The 19,661-nt window shown below is 39.1% G+C and overlaps 1 protein-coding gene across 1 annotated transcript in view; it reads right to left on the bottom strand.

Moving 5' to 3' along the window:
• The window catches only part of wnt4 (wingless-type MMTV integration site family, member 4), a 31,155-nt gene extending 11,714 nt beyond the window's left edge, over window positions 1-19,441 (bottom strand). The window contains exon 1 of the mRNA XM_007560889.2: window positions 18,522-19,441. Within this exon, the coding sequence (XP_007560951.1) occupies window positions 18,522-18,598 (77 nt within the window). The 5' untranslated portion in view covers window positions 18,599-19,441. The remainder of the gene's footprint in view (window positions 1-18,521) is intronic.
• Between the last annotated feature and the right edge of the window lie 220 nt (window positions 19,442-19,661).

Below are 19,661 nucleotides of genomic sequence, written 5' to 3'. Positions count from 1 at the left end.
AAATCTCTCAGTGCCTAACGATTCGATTCAGAATTTTAGGACTATGATCAAATTCAGAAACAACTTTCCAATTCAAAGGACCAAGAGGTTCTGTTTAAATTAAGTGACTGACAAGAGGAGAAGAAGACATTATGAACAAATAGATCATTTATTTAAAACAAATCCAGACTGTGTCAAATTCCATCAGTTTAGATTCCCTCATCAAAAACATACCTGGAGTATTGCTCTGATACTTTCAGGCATATTTGAGATATCCTTGAATCTCTATAGCAACCGCTGAGCTGTGCAAAACGTCTGTGTGGACCTAGCACCACCTCACAGAACAGCCTTTCTCCAAGACTCCCCCACTCAGCTCCTTCAGACTAGCCAGCAGCAATTAGCAAACACCTGGTGGAACTGCAGCTCTGTTAAACTCATTATAGGAGCTTCTTCTCAGTGAGACGCTGGTAAAGACATTCCTAAAGGATTAATAGAGGAGCCCTGATGTGATGACTTACTGAAGGCGGAGCTTCAGAAACAGCAGGAGTTTTTAAAGTGACAGAGACCCAATTTCAATGGGTTACATTACTAAGTAAAAAATTCTTTAAGTCATAGTTGACATATATGTATATATAGCATGTTTATAACAACTGAAGGTGACATAGTTAATTGGTTGTGCCATAAAATGGCACCATGTATCTGGAAAACACATAATACTGCCCCTGTAAATTACTACGTTAGGTTAGCTTAGCTTAGCTTCCTGACTTTTTCTTAAGTAAAAAACATACTCCAAATTAGGGCTGTAATGATTCCTTAATGATTCGAGTACCTTGATTACTAGGATTCCTCGAGAAAATGTATCTACCTTGAAGCCTCATTAAATTATGTTTTATTATTTATCACACTGTGTTCTGACCGAGTCATCATTTGCGTTGGGCAGGGCTCTCTCTTAAGCCTATGAGTTGTTGCTAAGTCCTAAGTGCCAGCAGCCTAATGGCCAATTTTGAAGTTCAGTCTGGGAGGATTTTATGATAAGATTCAGGTTTTTTTGTTTTTTGGGGACCCATTAGGCTCTTTAGATTGACTTGAGTACGGCAGCCTTTCTCTTCCCAGAGATGCTGCCTCGTGGCGGTGAAGACCACGGCGGAAGAATTTATACAGGTGAGCGGATAGACTGAACACAGCAGGCGGCTGTTCTGTAATTGATGCTTAATGTAAGTGTAGCAATACGGATGAACTGGAAAATAAATTTCATATCATCCCAACAAATATGTGGCAGAGCAGATCATGGCGGCACGTAGCTGGTAGATGTTTCTGTGTGTGATAAACGAAAGTGTCAAATCCCGTCACTAACATGAACACAAAAGCTATAAATGTCTGGACAAGGTGGGAGTTCATCTATTAAATTGACTGAAGATGAATACATAAACGAAAAGCTGGAGTATAGACATTTTTTATAAACGTATTTGTGAGCCTGCCTCTTTATTATTGAATTGAATAATTTCAGATTTTTGTATAACTTTTCTTCAGGTTAACTAAGAAAATGAGCTATTATTGTTACATGTTGATTTTAAACTACAGAACAGTTATTGTTAGGGAAGCTCAACATGCGAAAAATAGGACTGATGTTGATATCCAATAGTAACACTGCTGTTATGTTAGATTTATCAATAGTTTATTTGATAATTATTTTTATACGATTACTTGTTTAATCGTAAGAATAATCTATAGATTACTTGATTACTAAAATATTAGTTTACAACAGCCCTACTAAAAATAAATATGGCGCGTCAGACGAGGCGATATGCAGCACATTCACAAACAGAAGTGGTGAAGACATACAACTTAAACACATTTTAAAATTGATTTTTGAGCATTTTGAACCAATTCAGAATACCCAGGAGTGGGAAATGTGACTTTTTTTTCACTATTTCTACTTTTGGGTAAGACCATCACAAAATGAGTACAATAAGCAGGGAAGAAAGGCGCTTCTGACAGGAAGCACTCAGAATGGCCTGACATTCACCTTGGAACCATTCCATAAACATTGGATAAGCTAGTGTTCAGGTAATTTTCTGGATATGTTTTCATGTGTGTGTGTGTGTGTGCGCGCGCGCGTGTGTGTGTGTGTGTGGGAAAAGTTGAGTGTAGGCCTGGGGTGGGTGTCTCATTTTATCTTTTCATACTGCTATGTGCACCCTTCGTTTCCCAGAGACGAGGTTAACAAAACACCTCTGCAGGGGAGTCAACTCATGGAAGGACAAACACACACACACACGCACGCACGCACGCATGCACGCACACACGCACACACACACACCATGGTCCCTCCTCTCATCCTGGCTCTCCCTCTCCTCTGTCTATCTCCTTGGCCCCCGGTGGTTTGTGTCCTTCAATCCTGGGGGCCTAAGCCCGCTGGAGGCCTATGATGCGTAGTGCAACACAAACACACTGCAGCCTGCGAACGCACCCCGATCCAGGTGGAACGCTCCATTGCTCTCATCCAGCCCCCACAGGGACCCTCTGTCTGCCTCAGCGAACCATAACAACAGATCATTCCAAGCAGCATGCAAACCAAAACATTTTGTATCTAATATGATAGAAAAGTGATATCCATTACTAACTTTTACCCTGTCATTGCAGTATCCTTATTTTTAAGCGGGGATGTGTCAGGACCGCTAATATAAATTCATAATTTGCAAGGAACATTTTTTTGATCTCAATTTTTAATCCAAGTACAAACAACCCCATTTAAGTTAAGTTATTTTTAATGAAACCCCAACAAAACCTCATATAGCTGAATCATTTTAGGCATTTTTGCTGTTTGGATGAATTACACACAGAAGAATCCTCACTTTTTTCAGTTTCCTTATTTTTGGCACAAACTCCTCCTTCCAGTAGGTGGCAGTAATGGCCCCTAAGATTTACTGGTCAAAAAATAAACAGGATGTTTGGACAAGCTTTTAATCTGAAAACCTACGCTGCAGGAAGACGAAATCCAATCTGTACCCAGCATTCCTAAAACTAATCAGTAAGTAAAATATATTAATATAGCACTTATCACAGAAATCAAAATCACAAAGTGCTTCACAAAAACACAAACATAAAATCAACTAACCCTCGTTAGCAACAACTGCTGTCATGCACTGTGTTTTCAACTTCCCTATAGGGCAGTGTTTCTCAATTCCGGTCCTCACGCCCCCCTGACCTGCATGTTTTAGGTGTTTCCCTTCTGCCACACACCTGGATTGAATCTGTGGATGATTAACAGGCTTCTGCAGTACTTGATGGTCATGCAATCATTTGAATCAGCTGTTCTGGAACAGAGGCACATCTAGAACATGCAGAGCAGGGAGGCCTGAGGACTGGAATTGAGAAGCACTGCTATAGGGTTTCAGCCACTCACCTCGTTTAAGATCACTGCAGCATTTCAGTCAGATAGAAATCTGAGATTAAAGAAGGTCCATTCAAAACCTCTGCTTTTAATTTTCAGTAATTCAGATGGACTTCAACAGAGGCCCATCTTCCAATTGGGTCTCTGTTGCTTCTAGAAACAAACCATGTGCTAATAAATCCCAATCATGTAATGGTTTTTGATGTGTATGAAGTGTGTGTGTTCACTTTGATTTCTGGGGCCTGGCCAGCAGTAGCTTATTTGCATGAAAGTGACATTACCTTGAAACAGCTCATATTAAAAGCGGCTCAAAATAGAAAGAACAGAGCAGGTGAAACCTCATTATCTGAAAACGACTTTGTGCAAAAAATGTAATGAACATATTTTGTATAGACCACAGTCCTATCATAGCTTGTTTAAAAGAAAGCATAATGGGTCACCTTTAATGTCTTCCTTAGTGTGAATTTGTGCTGGGAAATTAATAGACAAGTTTCAGATTCAGATGTTTCCTAATTTCATAAAACTTCTATGATTTCCTGGATTTTTATTTATTTATTTCACCTTTTTACAATTTTCTTTAAAATAATTTTTAAAAAAGTCTGAAAATAGGAGCAAATAGAAGTCATCACAGAAGGCTCTGTTAAAGGCCGCTTCACCGTGTTGGACCTGGACAAACCTCTTCAGAAAACAGGACATGAATCTGTATGCTGCTGCACACCTCCATCCTTTATAAATGTGTATTTATGTGAAAATATCCTCGTGTTTACCCCGCTGGCTCTGAGCACACACTGATGCTTCACAGGAACAGATGTATATATAGCAAACGCAGAGACGAACTGGAAGAACAGTTTCTTCTGGGCTGAGGCAGAAAACCTATGATTCAGAGTCTCTGAACAGATTTTAGTGAAATAAATTAGGCTGAATGAAGCCTTCACATGAAGCTCCTCTGGCAGATTTAAAACGCAAATGACCCGAATTAACCCTCGATGTCTTTCTCCGCAGAGAAAACACAGCCTGCACAGCAGACTGTGGCCTGTAGAAGGCGCTGTTCTCTCATTTTGATCCCGGCCATCATGCTATAGGTGGCTTCAGATAAAACAAGCTCTCATTATGTTCATCACACTGTCTTTAAACTGTTTTACATAAAACTACATGAGAAAATTCAGAAATAAAACATATTTCTAAGTGTTTTTGTTTTTTTATTTATTTAAACAACGGAATGGAAAGCGTCACTATGAAGTTTAAAATTGGTGCTATAAATACAAATCTGTTGGAGGGAATCAAAAGATAAATGAATTCAAAAAATAAATATGTCATTATTTTTGTATCAAAAACAATATGGAAGACAGATCACACCACAACAGTATTTCTTGTTTTCAAGAAACTTCATTTTTAGGACATGTGAAAAATGTAAAATGTTTGTAGAGAGACATTTTTTTAAATGACTGATGTATTTGTCCAGTTATACATTTTATATTTCTATGTTTATTTATATATTTCTTTAAAAGCACAGCGTTATGCTGCCAGTTTTCAGTGTCAAGTACTTGTAAAGATTAGACCAGTTTATGCCGATTTTAACCAGTTCTGATTCTTGGGTTGGTGACAAAATGGGCCCAATTTGATGCTTTTTGGGAGATCGGCGACCAGCTGAAAGTTATACCAGAGTTTAAGGGATTTTATCTACCGATCTTATCAAATGTCTGAAAATCATCCACTGTCCTCTTTTGATCTGCAGTGAGGCTCACCAGGCCACATGTAAATGATCAGCAATCAGGTAATATAATCTTTATCTCCGATGAGTCATAAAATTTTGACAAAATCTGCAAGACTGTGCAAAAAACTTCCCAGAGATTTTGACTAACCCTAACCCTAACGCAGTAAAGCAACTCAGCGCTCATTGATGCTCCACAGCCCAGTGTTATTTACAGTAGAAAAATAGACAAAGTTTGATGGAATCAGCATTTTGATTCCCCATACAGTTTCTATCTACAAACGTTTTGTCCCGTGGGTCAGAACTGGCTGATTTAACCTACCAGTGGTAACAGAATTTATTAAATTGAAAATGCAAAAATGTGTTTACTATAATTTTTGTTTTATAGTTGTTCAACAATATATATTTTTTTCTGAAATCTGAATCTCATTAAAGATCCGAAATATAAAAAGGGCTTCAGACTGTCAGACTGTTTCCTTATTATTTTTTTAATATATTGCTTCCTGTGTTGTTGACCATTTACTTATTTTATTTTTCCATTTTTGAGTTGGGCTCAAACAAATCCTTTAAAAGGTGCTTAATTGAAATATCACAGACCATATTTACAGTGTTTACAAATAAGTTCCACTTGCTGCTGAAAGTTTCTAGTTTGCCATTTTTTTTCCCGTTTTTTTTTTTTTTTTTTACAGTTGTACCCAGTATTTTATTCCATCACGACAACTACATCCATTTTTTTTACAGTTAATGTATCCATGGTGATCTAAATGATAAAGCTATGGCTGATTTTCCAGCTAACCTTTAATATCAGGGCAGTTTTTGAAAAGAACGTCGGAGCATATTTCACAATACGGAACAAAGCATGGGCACCACATGAGCAGTTGGAAACAGGTTGAAGTTAACAATTTTTCCCAACATAAACAACCTGCAGTCAAAGGAAAATGTGACTAATTTATAAAATCTGCAGTCTGACAGTTGTTAGAGCCAAAGAAGAAGAACAGGTTCAACGCTAACGTGAAACAGAGGATGAGAATTTATCATGAGAAAGAAATGTCTTATACTGTGCCTCGCAAACTATTCACACTCTGTGAACCTTTTTATATGTTGATGATTTTTAAAACACCAAAAAAAAAAAAAACAGAAAGTGTGTCATTCAACCCATGTTTTAGAGTTTGTCTCCATCTTTGCACATCAAGAGATTGAAATTCTTGCCCATTTTTATGGAAAAGTGCCTGAAACTCAGTCAAAACGGTTGAAAAGAAAAAAACAGATTTGTGTTGTTGCCAGTTTTCAAATGGATTTAAGCTTACACTTTGACTGGGCCATTCTAACACCTGGATATGCTTCCATCTCAGTATGTTTAGGCCTGTCCTACTGGAATGTAACCCTCAGTTGTTTTCCAGGTTTTCTCCAATTTTTGCCCTGGAATTAGCTCCATATATATTACCATCACGACACTGCCAGCACTTTGTAACCCTTTGGACGGTGAACAGGATTAACATGTAGGTGAAAAATGTAAGTCTTTGTTACATCTGACCAGACCATCTTCTTTCTTTTTTCTGGTTGTCTAAAATTACAAACAATACTTTTCTATTGGATTTTTTCAACCATGACTTTATTCTTGTTTCTCTTCCATAATTTTCAATTGGAGGCCAATCGGTTCAATTGATCTCCAATTGAAAATTAAACATGATCCATGCTACCAGCTCCACAAACCCACCGTTCCTGATGGTCTTAGATTTTCTAATAATTGTTCTCAAATTGTGCATCCTTTCAATGTCACTTCATCAAATTATTACTTTCACATAACATTCCCAAAAACATACATTAAAGTTTGGGGTTTTAACATGTTCAGGATGAGAATACTTCTGTTTTTTTTTTGTTTTTTTTACAATATAAATCTCTCTACCATGTTTTAAAAAAGCCCTGTGTTAAACCCAGAGTCGGGTCACAGATGTGTCCTTGTTGCTCTGTGTTGTGCTTTCTCAGAGCTTCTCCCCATCGTCCTCTGTCATTGTTTTGACTGCTGATAGTCTGTGAGCTCAAAAGCTGGTCCTGCTGTGCTCCGCTTCAAATGTGAGAGTGTGACAAAGAGGCTGGATGGACGGCATATTTTACACCAAGGAGGACTTGAACGGAGAAGATAAGAAAGGAGTCATCTGCTGGACGACTGCATGTCGTCCAAAAAACCCTGGTTTGATGGAACCGTCCCGACAAGAACGTAAAGCCAGAACTCCTTCATCTGTTGGAGCTGCCAGTCTGTTGATGCTTCACTGTTCGGCTGAAGAAGTCTCTCGTGATTTATGAATAGTTTCACTCTTTATTTTTTTTAATGATTCAAAATAAGCTTCCTACGTTGAAAACACAACTGCAGAAAAAAACTGAATATGTTTAAAAAAAAAAAAGGTAAATGAAAACCCCCCACCCCCCAAAAAATGAGACAAGAATGACATCCAGTCGCTGGTTTTGGGCTTAAAGAACTTTGGTTCTCACAATAGGTAAGTGTGTGGGTCTTTGTATTGCGGGCTGGGTGGGTCAGATCTTCAGTCATAATACTCAAAATGGCCTTGTGACTACATGTGGGAGGGAGGCGGCACCAAAAGGAAAGATAACACTGAGGACAGGATGTGAGAGAAAGAATGGTAACGATAAAGATGAAGTTTGCTTGAAAAGAAAAGGAGGTGGAAATTCTGAAGGGTGAAAGGTGAAACAAAATCAAAAGTTCCCTTAACGGTACTGCATCACCATGCTCCCAGTGTGTGTGTGTGTGTGTGCGCGTGTGCGTACATGTGCCCACGAGTGTCTGGGTGTATTTATATGCTGCCGGCTCCACTAGAGCTTATTTGCCCCTAAAAATAACACACACAGCCAACACCGCAACCCTCACACACACACAAACACATACGCATACACTCCAAAACTCACTTTAACACACATTTGCGGAGAGACGCCGTAAAAGTCCCAGAGTTATCTCCACGCCTGGTGCCAGTGCCACGGCCCCAGCAGGCTGGGAGCCAACCAGTAGCTGGTTGTGCGTGTTCGCCTGTATAACGTTCCAATCTGTGTACAATAGCTGTGAACAGCTGATTGGTTCTAAATGCAGGACCTGGCAGAAGATTCCTGCGCTTCCTGTATCCGAGGTCGGGAGTGAACGTAAACGAAGGTGAACGTCACAGCGGCCAATCACAGAGAGCTGGATCGCATTAGTCAGAATGGGATTCTGTTGTTTCTAGTACTTGAGAGTTACGACTTTACGGGGTGAACTTTGACTAGGCCAGCAGTGGCTTCAACTGAACTACTAGCACTGGCAAAGTTAAACCAGAAAACTCTATCACTCCATGACACCATCCAAACGTTGTGAGACATCAATGGGACTGATGCCATATTCATATTTTCAGCAGACTGCACTAGTGATTCGCTTTATTGTTTATGCTTGGATCATATGTAGAGAGTTGTTGTAGGCAACCAGGAAAACCTGCAGTTGGAGTTTTAGCGGAATGGATTCACACACAATTATTGTGATGCTGACGTGCGCACATCCCAAAGCAATACAAACAACAATGCACACACACACACACACACACCCACGCACGCACACACAAGCACACACACTCCAGAGTAATCATGTAGCCTAACAGTCATGTTTTAGGACTGTGGGAGGAAGCTGGAGAGAATCCATGGGGAGAACAAACTGCTGCTACACCAAACAACAGCAGATCGAGTGAATGTGTAACTAGCAAAAAATATGTTAATCTGACAGCAGATTCTTTCATGTTGCTCTTTTTTGTTCCACATCTTATCAATAATCATACAGAACAAACATGACAACAGATGAAGATTAAATATAGGAATATTTTCTGGGAAAAATTTGGATAAAATGTTTGCAACAATGTGCAAATGACTTACTGATAACTGATAGCATATAGGTTCAGTTGACCTATATGCTCTTCGATTAGTTGCAACCAAAGTTAACTTCCTGTTTGATTTGTGATGCTCACAAGCGCTATGTGTTTTTTAACTCTTAGCGCAAAGGCAGCTTAACGACAATCAAGACAGAAGATAAGTTACCTACATAGAAGATAAGCATATAAAATGTGTCTTATTATCAGCCCTCATGATTGAGACAAAAAGAATGTTTATGATGCTTATGATGTAAATAAGTACTTGTTTTAAATGTTGTGTGATTTAAACTGGGCATTTGTTTAACTAGATGCCAAAACTAAAGATAATTTACATTTTAAACGTCATTTTAAGTTATGTTCAAATTAATCAGTAAAGTATGCAAAGTATGCTACAGCTAATATGACTTGATTTAATTACAATACATTTGTTTCTTTCTCTAATCCCCTCAACGCTGCAGTGGTCTATTAAAGGCCATTCTGTCAAACATAGAATGGCGGTCTTCAGAAATGCAGTTGAACCGTCCCATAGTCCACATGGATCATTTTAAAACTAATAACTGTATTTTCTATCATCATAATACTAAAATTACTATAATACTTGACTGAACACCAAAGTGAATTAGTGTTTTTTTTAAAACAGCCCAATAAAAAAAGACAAAAACAGACAGATAAGAGAACAGAATCAGAGACAAAACTCACTGGTTTCTGATCAGTGTGAGTGCTGAGGCTTCACTAAGCCTGGCTGTTAGCCTGGTCTATAGCAGACTGGCTGCACAGGATAAATCGCCATGGTAACATATGTGTTACTAGTTTTGTGAATCGAGGCTAAATTAAGCCAGGATATCCAGAAAATCCAGTTTTAAACCTCTATCCTGGTTTCATGAAACCAGGATAGAGGATGCTAGCAAGTCGGTCAAGTGGAGTTTGTTTGGTCATGTGACAGTGATAGTCATGCAGCACAGGATTGTGGGAAGAAGGTGAAATCAGCTGTATGGTTGTTTTTTTTTTCAATGTGTCAGCAGGGTAGTGAAATATGTAAGATATATAAAATATCAGTACATATGGATTATCGGCCATAACAGCGATATTAATATCGGATATTGATATCGGTCAAACTTTATCATCGGTTAAAAAACATTTCTTTGGGTTTTTGTTCTACTTATTTGAGCAACAATAACATACATGTAATAAAAAAAATTATTCTGCAATGAAATGTTTCTTTAACTTAGTGTCAGATTTTACCATCATAACCTAATAATACAACCAAATTCATCTTACATTTTAATAACATTCATAGTAAGACAAGTTAGTTTTATTAACTAACTTGATTATTGGTGTATAAAAGAATAATTTTACTAGTAAAGATAGTAACACAGTTAGCTTTTACGGCAAAAGATATCCAGTTGCTCTCACCTGTTTATCTCCTAAGTAAGGTTAAAAAAAACTTGGCTCTCATCTAGTATTGCATTTATAATGAGATATTTTATCACAACCTGGCAGCTTTCAGGTTGTTTTTATTTCCACAGTCACTTTGGACAGATAAGGAGATGGGCCTGCTTGTGAAAATTTACATCATTCATGAGCAGTGGACAGGTCCTGACATGCAGCATTTACTGGTGCTGCTTACTGTTTACACAGTTTAATGTGTGTTTCTGTATGTGGGTGTGTGTATTATAGATGGTTTCCTATGTATAATAAAAACTTACTGTATAGTCACGTAAAGAATGTCTGAGACTTTGAATTTCCATGTTAAAATTTGATTTCTGTTTGGAATGAAAAATTTCAAGGGATAAAACAGATCGAAGCAGTGAATGTTTTCAGTGTCTTCATAAATGGATTAAATGACACTAATTATGTGTCACATAGTTCCTGTCAAGCGTCGTTTCCAGTGAACCTTACTGAGGTGTCTTCTCACAGCCCCAAATTGGCAACAAAATCCATCCACCCCTCAGTGACAGGCAGGCCTAGAACCGTGGACTGAATGATTCTCTGCCAAGAGCTTAGTGTTGTACAACTACTCCAAGTTGTTTTCTGTTTAAAATCACTTAAGAAAAAACTGCTCACAAATTGATAAATTGTGTGGTCTGTAAATATGTCTCACATTACAAAGGGGAAACGGCTTAAGAATTCGTGTCCGTGTTGTTTGCATTTCACGGCAGATTTTTGGATTTGTAGTTTTGCTCTGGTAACATCTAACAAAAAACAGACAAATGCAGAGATGATACTACACATAACATCAACAGTACTTAATGTACTTAATGTACTTAATGTACAGCTCGACACACAGGACAACATCGAAAAGCAACAGTTTTCTGGAACCTTGGGCTGGTTCCAGAAAACTGGAACCAGTCCAAGGTTGGTAGTGACAGAGACACGCGATAGTGACAGAGACAGTGACAAAAGCTGAACCCTTTTCAACTTTTTTTGTGTCGCATCGCTAGCCGGCGTGTGCACGTTTATGAGCTCAAAATTACACATGCAGGAATTTTGCCGGTCGCTTGGCGTTTGGCTAAGGAGGGCAAACAAGTTGTCGCCTCGTGTGTGTCAACCCTTAAGACTGTGTCCAATGTGTGTATTAATCCATATTACGGTATATTTGGTTTTGAATTGTCGAAACAGGCAGTTCTAAGAATTTTTAGAGATAATCGCAAGTATTTGTGGATTTCAGCCATGAGTGGTGGTCGTGGCTCCTGACCAGCGCTAAAACCAGAACTTAACTAAATATATGATGCAGTTAATGTCACACAGTTTTGACATATTTGTAGATATATTTATGCATGCGCTTCTCTACATTAGAAAGTGACTGGAAACAATCAGTCAACCACCATTAGTAGGGACCCAAGTTGGAGTCAACAAGAGTGAAAGGAATTGAAAGTTGACTTTAGAGTTAAGATCAGGTTCTGGTCTTCAGGTTAACGACATGATTTTGTGTTTGTTCTGCTCTTGCTCTTAGAGGAGTTTCTGATATGTGGTTTTCTGTCCTATTCTGTTAAGGTTGGTCATTTCTGTTCAGTGTTGTCTTCACTTCCTGTTTTATTTTGCTCTCCTTTCTGAGTTTTTCCCCATCATTATGCTTGTACACTTGTGTAGTTTCTGGTTTTTCTGTGAGTTCAGTTTCTGTTCTGCCATTCATTAAATTTGATCCTTTCTGGCCCTACTTGAAAATATTATGAGTTTCTTTTCTGATATCACCACTTTTGGATGAAATATTTGGTTTTTGGACTTTCCTTTTACACTTACTGTCCTCTGCCTCCCTCTTTGCCTGCATTGGGCCCTCAGAAACACACCAAAGTGATAACAGAGCAGAGCACTAAATATCTAAATGTGAGATGTTTTGATTGGAGGAAAGGACTTACGGTTTAAAATCCCCAAAGGGAAACATGGATATACACTGCAGTGCCTCACAATGAATATGCCAGAGATATGCACACATGTTCACACACTCGCATAGCAACAAACAGAAAACCAAAGGAGTCATACTTTCCGTACAATGCAAAGATACGGTGACATGATGTAAGTATATTTAGCAGCTGGGGTGGGCAAATCACATGTAAGATAAAGTTACAACAGTATTCACGTCTTTATCGCGATTGCCTTTGTTTCTCTATCTCTTGCATCAGGTTGACAGAAGACTGTGACGTCCTAACTTGAACTCACTGTTTCCCACAAGGGTTTAAAAAGTAAATAGCCTGTTCTTTGAGGTTTAGAAAGCAATGTGCTGTCTTCAGACAATAAATAAAGACTATAATCCTTTCTGTAAAGGAGATTTGTGCCAGTTTAACTAAACAAACAAATGACTTTGAGCCAGTCTGCTCATTTTCTTAACCTGTCTGTATGTAATCCTTTAGGCATAGCGACGGTTCGTATCCACCCTCTGGTTAGAGATTCACACATTCTGATCAGCCTCTGAAAATATGTTTTTACAAAAATGATTGATATGCTGACTGAATAATTGGACTGATTTCATTCTATATAGTTGAATGTGAATTGGTTCTGTTTGTCTTGGAAAGTACCTTGAGAAAACATTCATCCATTGTCTTTACCTGTTTATCCCTGCAGGCTAGCAGAGAAATTAGTGCAACGTTCAGTGGTCATTGTGTGAGAGACGGGGTCCATCCTGGACAGATGACCGGTCCATCACAGGTAGACTCTTATGACAACATCTGCAGCGTGCAGATGTTGTCATAAGATAATTTTTGTGATCATCACATGATCAAACCCTGAAACTACCCAATAAACAATTCCTATTTGGCAACCTGCATTTACGCACATTGCATAAAAGACAAGCACATTATCTTTTATGCAGATGGATGGATGGATGGATGGATGGATGGATGGATGGATGGATGGATGGATGGATGGATAATCTCAGTTTTTTTTTTCAATATTTCGTCAACTTTAAGTAAAATGGATTTACTTTGATAGCCAACAATAAGGGAAACATATCAAACAGTCAACCAAACTGTACATCAAGAAAATGTGAAAATTGTTGCACAGTTTAACATTTACAAAAACAATTCAGAGTATTTGTACTGTTTTGCAGCATTTATGAAATATTGTCATAATGTTTTTTATTTTTTAATACAAAAAAGCAATAACTTCACTCATGCTTTTTTCACTGGTTTACCTCAGTTCTCTTAGTGTTCAGTTTGAACCTTAGTTCCCTTATGGCGCATTCACATTCACACCAGCCACTTTAAAACGGCGGTATTATGTGTTTTCAAGGTACAAAGCGCCATTTGATAGCACAATTAAGTCACTCTGTTACCTTCAGTTCTAAAAATTTATTAAATATGACTTAAAATAAATCTGACTTCCTAATTTAATGCCTTGAAATTAGGCCTCTGTCTCTTTAAAACCTCCTGCTCTTTCTGAAAGTCAGGAAATCATCACAACATGGCCCCTGTATTAACCCTTTAGCAACAGTTTTACCAGCATTTTGTTGAGAAATACCTCGTATAATGAGCTCAGCTGATGCACAATACCACCGGGTGTTTGCTATAATTGCTGGTTGCTAGTCTGAAGGAGCTGAGTGGGGAGCTGTTAGTAGTTGAGGGCTGCTCTGTGAGGCAGACGCTCAGAAGCTTTGAAACTGCAGCTCTGAGGAGAAGCTGAGCCTTGAAGGGGGCGTTAGGTCCAACCAAGTGATTTGCGCAGTTGAGTGATTGCCATGGAGATTAAAGGATTTCTCCAACATGCATGAAAGAATCAAAGAAACACTCAGGTATATTTTTGATGAAGGAATAACATTAGAACTTCATTTAAAGCTCCAAAAAGTCAAGTTTACATTATAGGCTGGAAAAGACATTATAGGCTGGAAAAGACGATTAATCGAACTGGTTTGTTTACCTAGAAAGTCCGGCTCATTTGAGGAGCCATGCAGAATCAACTCTGACGCAGGTTGTAGTCGTCACCTTAGCAAGTTGTAACAGAAGAGGCCGCAACTATTCTGAAATCATTTGTTTGGCAGCATTTTTGCTTTGGAGTAGAAACAGCAAATTGAGACAGACTCACAAACAAGACACAAACAATATGTAAGCACAGCAAGCTGTTCACACGGCAAGGAGGCAGAAAGAATCGCCAAAACAACCATTACCTGGACATTTAGTGGTACATTGAGATACGTCACAATCACACAACACGCTATAAACAGTCACTGGAAAATTGTCAATGTACTGCAGACATGCATGATTGAAGAGTTTTCTAGAAATCAGAAAAAGACAGACATCAGTTTGATGCAAAATCTAAAATATTTGGAATAAATGCCTTCTTGCAGCATAATTTTGATCTTGAAAGTTTTCTTAACATTAAATACATTGATATCTGAGATCACAATTACTGCTAAGTTTGACAACCACTACTTACTGGAAATGTGTGTATATCACTGAAAAAAATGACCACAGCTGACTCCACCACTGCTTCTCTGATTCAGTTAAACACACAATCCCACAATCCTGTGCTGCATCACTATCACTGTCATGTAACCAAACAAATATAGAAACAAACATCAACAAGAGGGAAATAAATATCATACTGTTAATATCAGCCCATTTTTATTTATCAGAGGGATAACCATGTGTTAAACATGAGTAATGTCGGCCAATTCTGATATTAGTTCCAATATATCATGCATCCCTAACACCTTTGATATCTGTTTTAATTAGATTGCACTGCAAAAAATACAAAATCTTAGTGAGTAGTTTTGGTCCAAATATTTTAGTACATATTTTAGTACACTTGAAATAAGGCAAAGCCAGCTAACAAGTCTATATCTTTTCCACAAGATATAGTAGCATGTTTTAAGTAAATAATTTCTTAATATCCATGGAAAAGCATTAGTTACATTGAGATACTTTTTCACTGATAATACATTTTAACTGTGCTATCAGTGAAAAAAAATCTGCCAGTGGAACTCATATTTTTGATCAATATTCATGAATTATTGACCTAAACTAAGCTGTTACATCTTATCAAAGAGTTACTTGCAAGTTAGTTTTGCCTTATTTCAAATGTACGAAGATATTTGCACTGGAAACACTTAAATGGTAAGATTTAGTATTTTTGCAACATAATTAGCAACAATTAGCACATTGTCTGAAAGAAATCTGAATTTGAGGTAGAAGTGGTAATATAGGAAAGCCCTTTCCTATGTCAAGGTGAACTATGTATCGTATCATCCAAGGTAAAATGAACATTCCCAGCACTTCGTGTGGTCGATGCAAGGTTAGAGAAGAACCATAACAGCGCGACCTTGCAGCTGCAACATGCAGCCAGTTAAACAGCAAGGATGAAAAACGAAACCTCACACGGGAAGCTGAATCATCTTGATGTCCGATCTAATCTCCTCTCATTGAGTTCTTGTGATCTGTTGGGGGCTTTTGGGGGCCACATCCATTAAGCCATTGCTTACATGTAGTTGTCTCATGTTTTATAGCTGCTTGTTAACAGTCCTTCTGACTGCTGGCCATCCTTTGACCCTTGCTGAAGCCTTGACGACTCTGCTGCGGACCACACAGATTCGTCTGAACAGTGTAAATCCCAGAGAGCAGAGCGGCAGCTCCGCGGCCTGCCCGTACACGTCCTGCTGTGTGCTGCTGTCACCACACCTTCAGCTCCCAAACAGCACAATTATCCTGCACCCAGTGACAGAGTTCAAGGCAGCTTGAGCTGTTTGGCATGGCTTTAATTTGACTTCCACTGATGAATCTGTCAACAGCGTCAGTTAGACCATCTGCGGCACGATCCCGACGCAAACACGAGAGGGCCGTTATAAATCTCACAAGGTCGCCGTCACGAGGAAACATGCGACGTCTACAGCAGACGTTTGTGACAGCGGTGATTTGTCAGCTAATAATGGATCTTGGCAGGAATAGTTTGTATCACCTGCGAAGCAAAGGGTGTGGGGGGAGGGGGAACTGACAAACAAGAGGTCGACCTCTAAAACGAACAGATTTTCTGGAGGTAATGGAAATGAATGGCAGCAGAGAATGGAGCGGAGCTTGAAGAGGAATGCAGAAAGTGAGCTAAACACCTCCCACAGGTCTGCTGGGAGAGCAGGCACACACATGTGGCCCAACCGACCGGCTCCCAGGACCCAGGAGGAGGCGGCACGCCGGCCCAGCAGGGACTCGCTGCTTTACGCCTCTAGTCTAATATGAACCTCAGCTTCATCCACAAGCAGGATGTAATACTTAGAAATGATTTACATTTCTATAAAGGACAATTTAAAAACAAAGAATTTCTAGCTTTTTTGTTTTTCATCCTCTGTTTCGGATAAAGACACAAAGGTGTGTTTTTATACAGAAACCCTCAGTATCTGTCTCCATTATGGATCCAGTTCTATGTAATATATTTAAAGAAAACTTTGTCAAAAACAATTACATTTGTCTTTAGTAAAGAAATCGCTTGTGAGTAGAGTTTTCTCTTGCTGTATTGGAGCATAATGTAACGCAGTGTGGCCCCTCCCCCACCTGTTGCTGTGCACTCTGGGTCAGCTGAAAGACAACTTTCACTGTCCTGTTGCTTCAAAGCAAAAAGATTCACAACTTAATTCTTTAGTTTCCTTCCAATGTGTGTTTCAAAATGAAAATTACAATAATAAAAAAATTAGATACCACTAAAAGTCAATATGTTGTGACAGTAGTTAGTTAGATTTATTTTTCTTCTCCTAAATTTTGACTAAATGCAGATAGTTTATTTTTGTTTATTATTATTGTTATTTAAATTGTTTGTTTTTTCAGATTAAACCGAGGTTATTCATCCTCACAGATACAAAAATGACAAAATTCCCCCCAGCTGAGAGTTCTTCTAAAATCATGAACATAAAGTGGCAGCTTGTCCAGTTTCAGCAGCTAAATGGAGCCAAATGTCCACCTGATGCTGCATGTTGTCTCATCAGACGATTACAATTCCCCTCACTTACAAGTACAAGGACCATACCTGTAATAATCAATATCTTACATCATTTTGGCAGCAGGAATAATTGGTTAGGTTATCAAGTGGAAGATGAAGACGGGCGCATCAATCCAAATATCAATATTGATATCGATTTCACTAGGGTGGTACAACTGATGCTAGTTTCACACAAAATTTTATTTTATTTTTGTTTTTTATTTAGTTTCTCAAATCGACCTAAAAACTGATTTTGTTTTGAGTTGCTCTCAAACCAATAAGTTTGTTTTGCATTTTGTTTTAGGAAAAAAAATGCACACTATATTTTTTTATTTTTATGTGTTCCTGTTTCTTGAGCTAATTTATTATTAAAACATTTTGTGGACACGTTTAAGTTTTGTCAAAATTCTCTGAGGTTTTAACAAAATAATACAGAAGAAAAACCACAAAGATACCTGGACGTATGTCGAATGTAAATAATAGAAAGCATTGCATCAGCCCTAAGGTGCCAGATGACCCGGTGTTCATTTAGCATCGGATTGATACCAAAGCTATGCGGTATCCCACACCTCTAGCGGTATTTTTAAACATTTCATCTCATTTTTTTTGTCCTGTCTTGGTCCAGTGAAGCTGGAGAACTGGTCCAAAAATATTTAGATGAAAAAAAGGAAAAATATCTCTTTTATCAAAATATTTCAGCAACTTATTTTTCTACGAATTGTATAAATATTATAGCCGTCTACAGTTTAAGTTGTCACTGAAAAGTTCTCCTTTTAAGAATAAACATGTCGGATTCTTTGTTTTGCTGAGTTTTTTTGTGAAAACGTTTTCTACTCCCCTCCGTAAGAGTGTCAGCTATTAAACCTCTGATAGAGTGTGTGTGATAGAGAGAGAGAGAGAGAGAGAGAGAGAGAGAGAGAGAGAGAGAAAGAGAAAGAGACAGAGAGAGATGGTTAATAATTAACCTGAGCGGCCGCTGAGCCGGAGGTAAAGAGGACAGGCGATGCGGAGATCAGAATGAAAACAGCACGAGAACAGGTGTGTGCGATTGTGTAAGTGCGCGCGCGCCGTGAGTATGCAGGGAGAAGTGAGAAGCAGCGCTCCGGTCAGGAGAAATGAAAACAAAACTGGAGGCTCAGAAACTTACAGCCAGTTGCTGGCGCTGACGGAGAGGAGCGCGCAGCAGAGCATCAGGACGCAGCGCAGAACAAGATCCTCACTCATCTCGAGAGGCAGAGACTGGAGGTCCGACGGGCCGAATAATCCCCAGGTAAGAGGGGCTCGAAGGACGGAGAGTAAACCAGACTGCGGGATGTTAATCCATCGTCCCGCATCCAGGGGATCCCGTCCCGTCCTCTGCCACAGGCAGCTTCCACGCCACGGCACAGAGCGCTCAGATATATATGAAGAGAAACTAAGTATATTTAGAAAAAAGGAAAAAAAAAAAAGAAATAAATTTTAACTTGATGTTTTTCAGTCTGTTTGTTTTCCTTTTCTGCTGCGCATTACTGAAAGCGCGCGGAGAGGTCAACGAGCTCTTCCTCCTTCTGCGCCGGTCTGACACGCTGAGTCCGTCCCGTCCTGTCGACTCTGCCCTGCCACATGCGCACAGCCTGAGCGGCCCCCCTGCACACACGCCGCCGTCTCTCCGTAAGTCTGATGAGAAGAGACCGTGAGCGCTGACTTTAGCTGAGGGGCGGTGCCAGGATGGAGAGGTATGCCACCAGGATGGGAGGTTTTCTCCTTCTTCTTCTTTTTTAAATCTTCGTTTTCGTGAGGGGGATGAAGTAGGCGGGTTGAGTGAGCCGCTGAAGTGTTGTTTATATGTGCGTGTGTGTGTAAGTGTGTTTTAGCATTTCTCACCTTGTAAGATTCATTTTTTCCAACAAATACTCAACTTGTGAAGAACAACTGCTCCTTATAGGTCCCAAAGGCCGGGACCCATAAGAAGAAATTCTGATTTAGTGTTTGTGGTCAGGCTGACCCTGAATGAAAAATTAATAGAAGTAAATCCAAAGCACTTGTGAAGATAGACATACTATGTGGTGTGTGTGTGTGTATACATGTGTGTGCATTTGTTTGTAATACCTTGTGGGACCATTTTCCTGACACATACTACGTTGTGGGGACCAACTGCTCCTTGTGGGGACTGAAGACTGGTCCCCACAAGGATCACTTTAGGACTAAGGTGTGAATTGAGTTTTGGAGTTTTGGATAGGGTTAGGGTTAGGCATGTAATGGTTAGGGTAAGGTTTAGACTGTAGAAATGAATGGAAGTCAATGGAAA

The sequence above is a fragment of the Poecilia formosa genome, unplaced genomic scaffold (assembly GCF_000485575.1).
Source record: "Poecilia formosa unplaced genomic scaffold, Poecilia_formosa-5.1.2 Scaffold121, whole genome shotgun sequence".
Classification (NCBI taxonomy): Eukaryota; Metazoa; Chordata; class Actinopteri; order Cyprinodontiformes; family Poeciliidae; genus Poecilia; species Poecilia formosa.
This window is presented reverse-complemented; position numbering and strand designations above follow the sequence as displayed.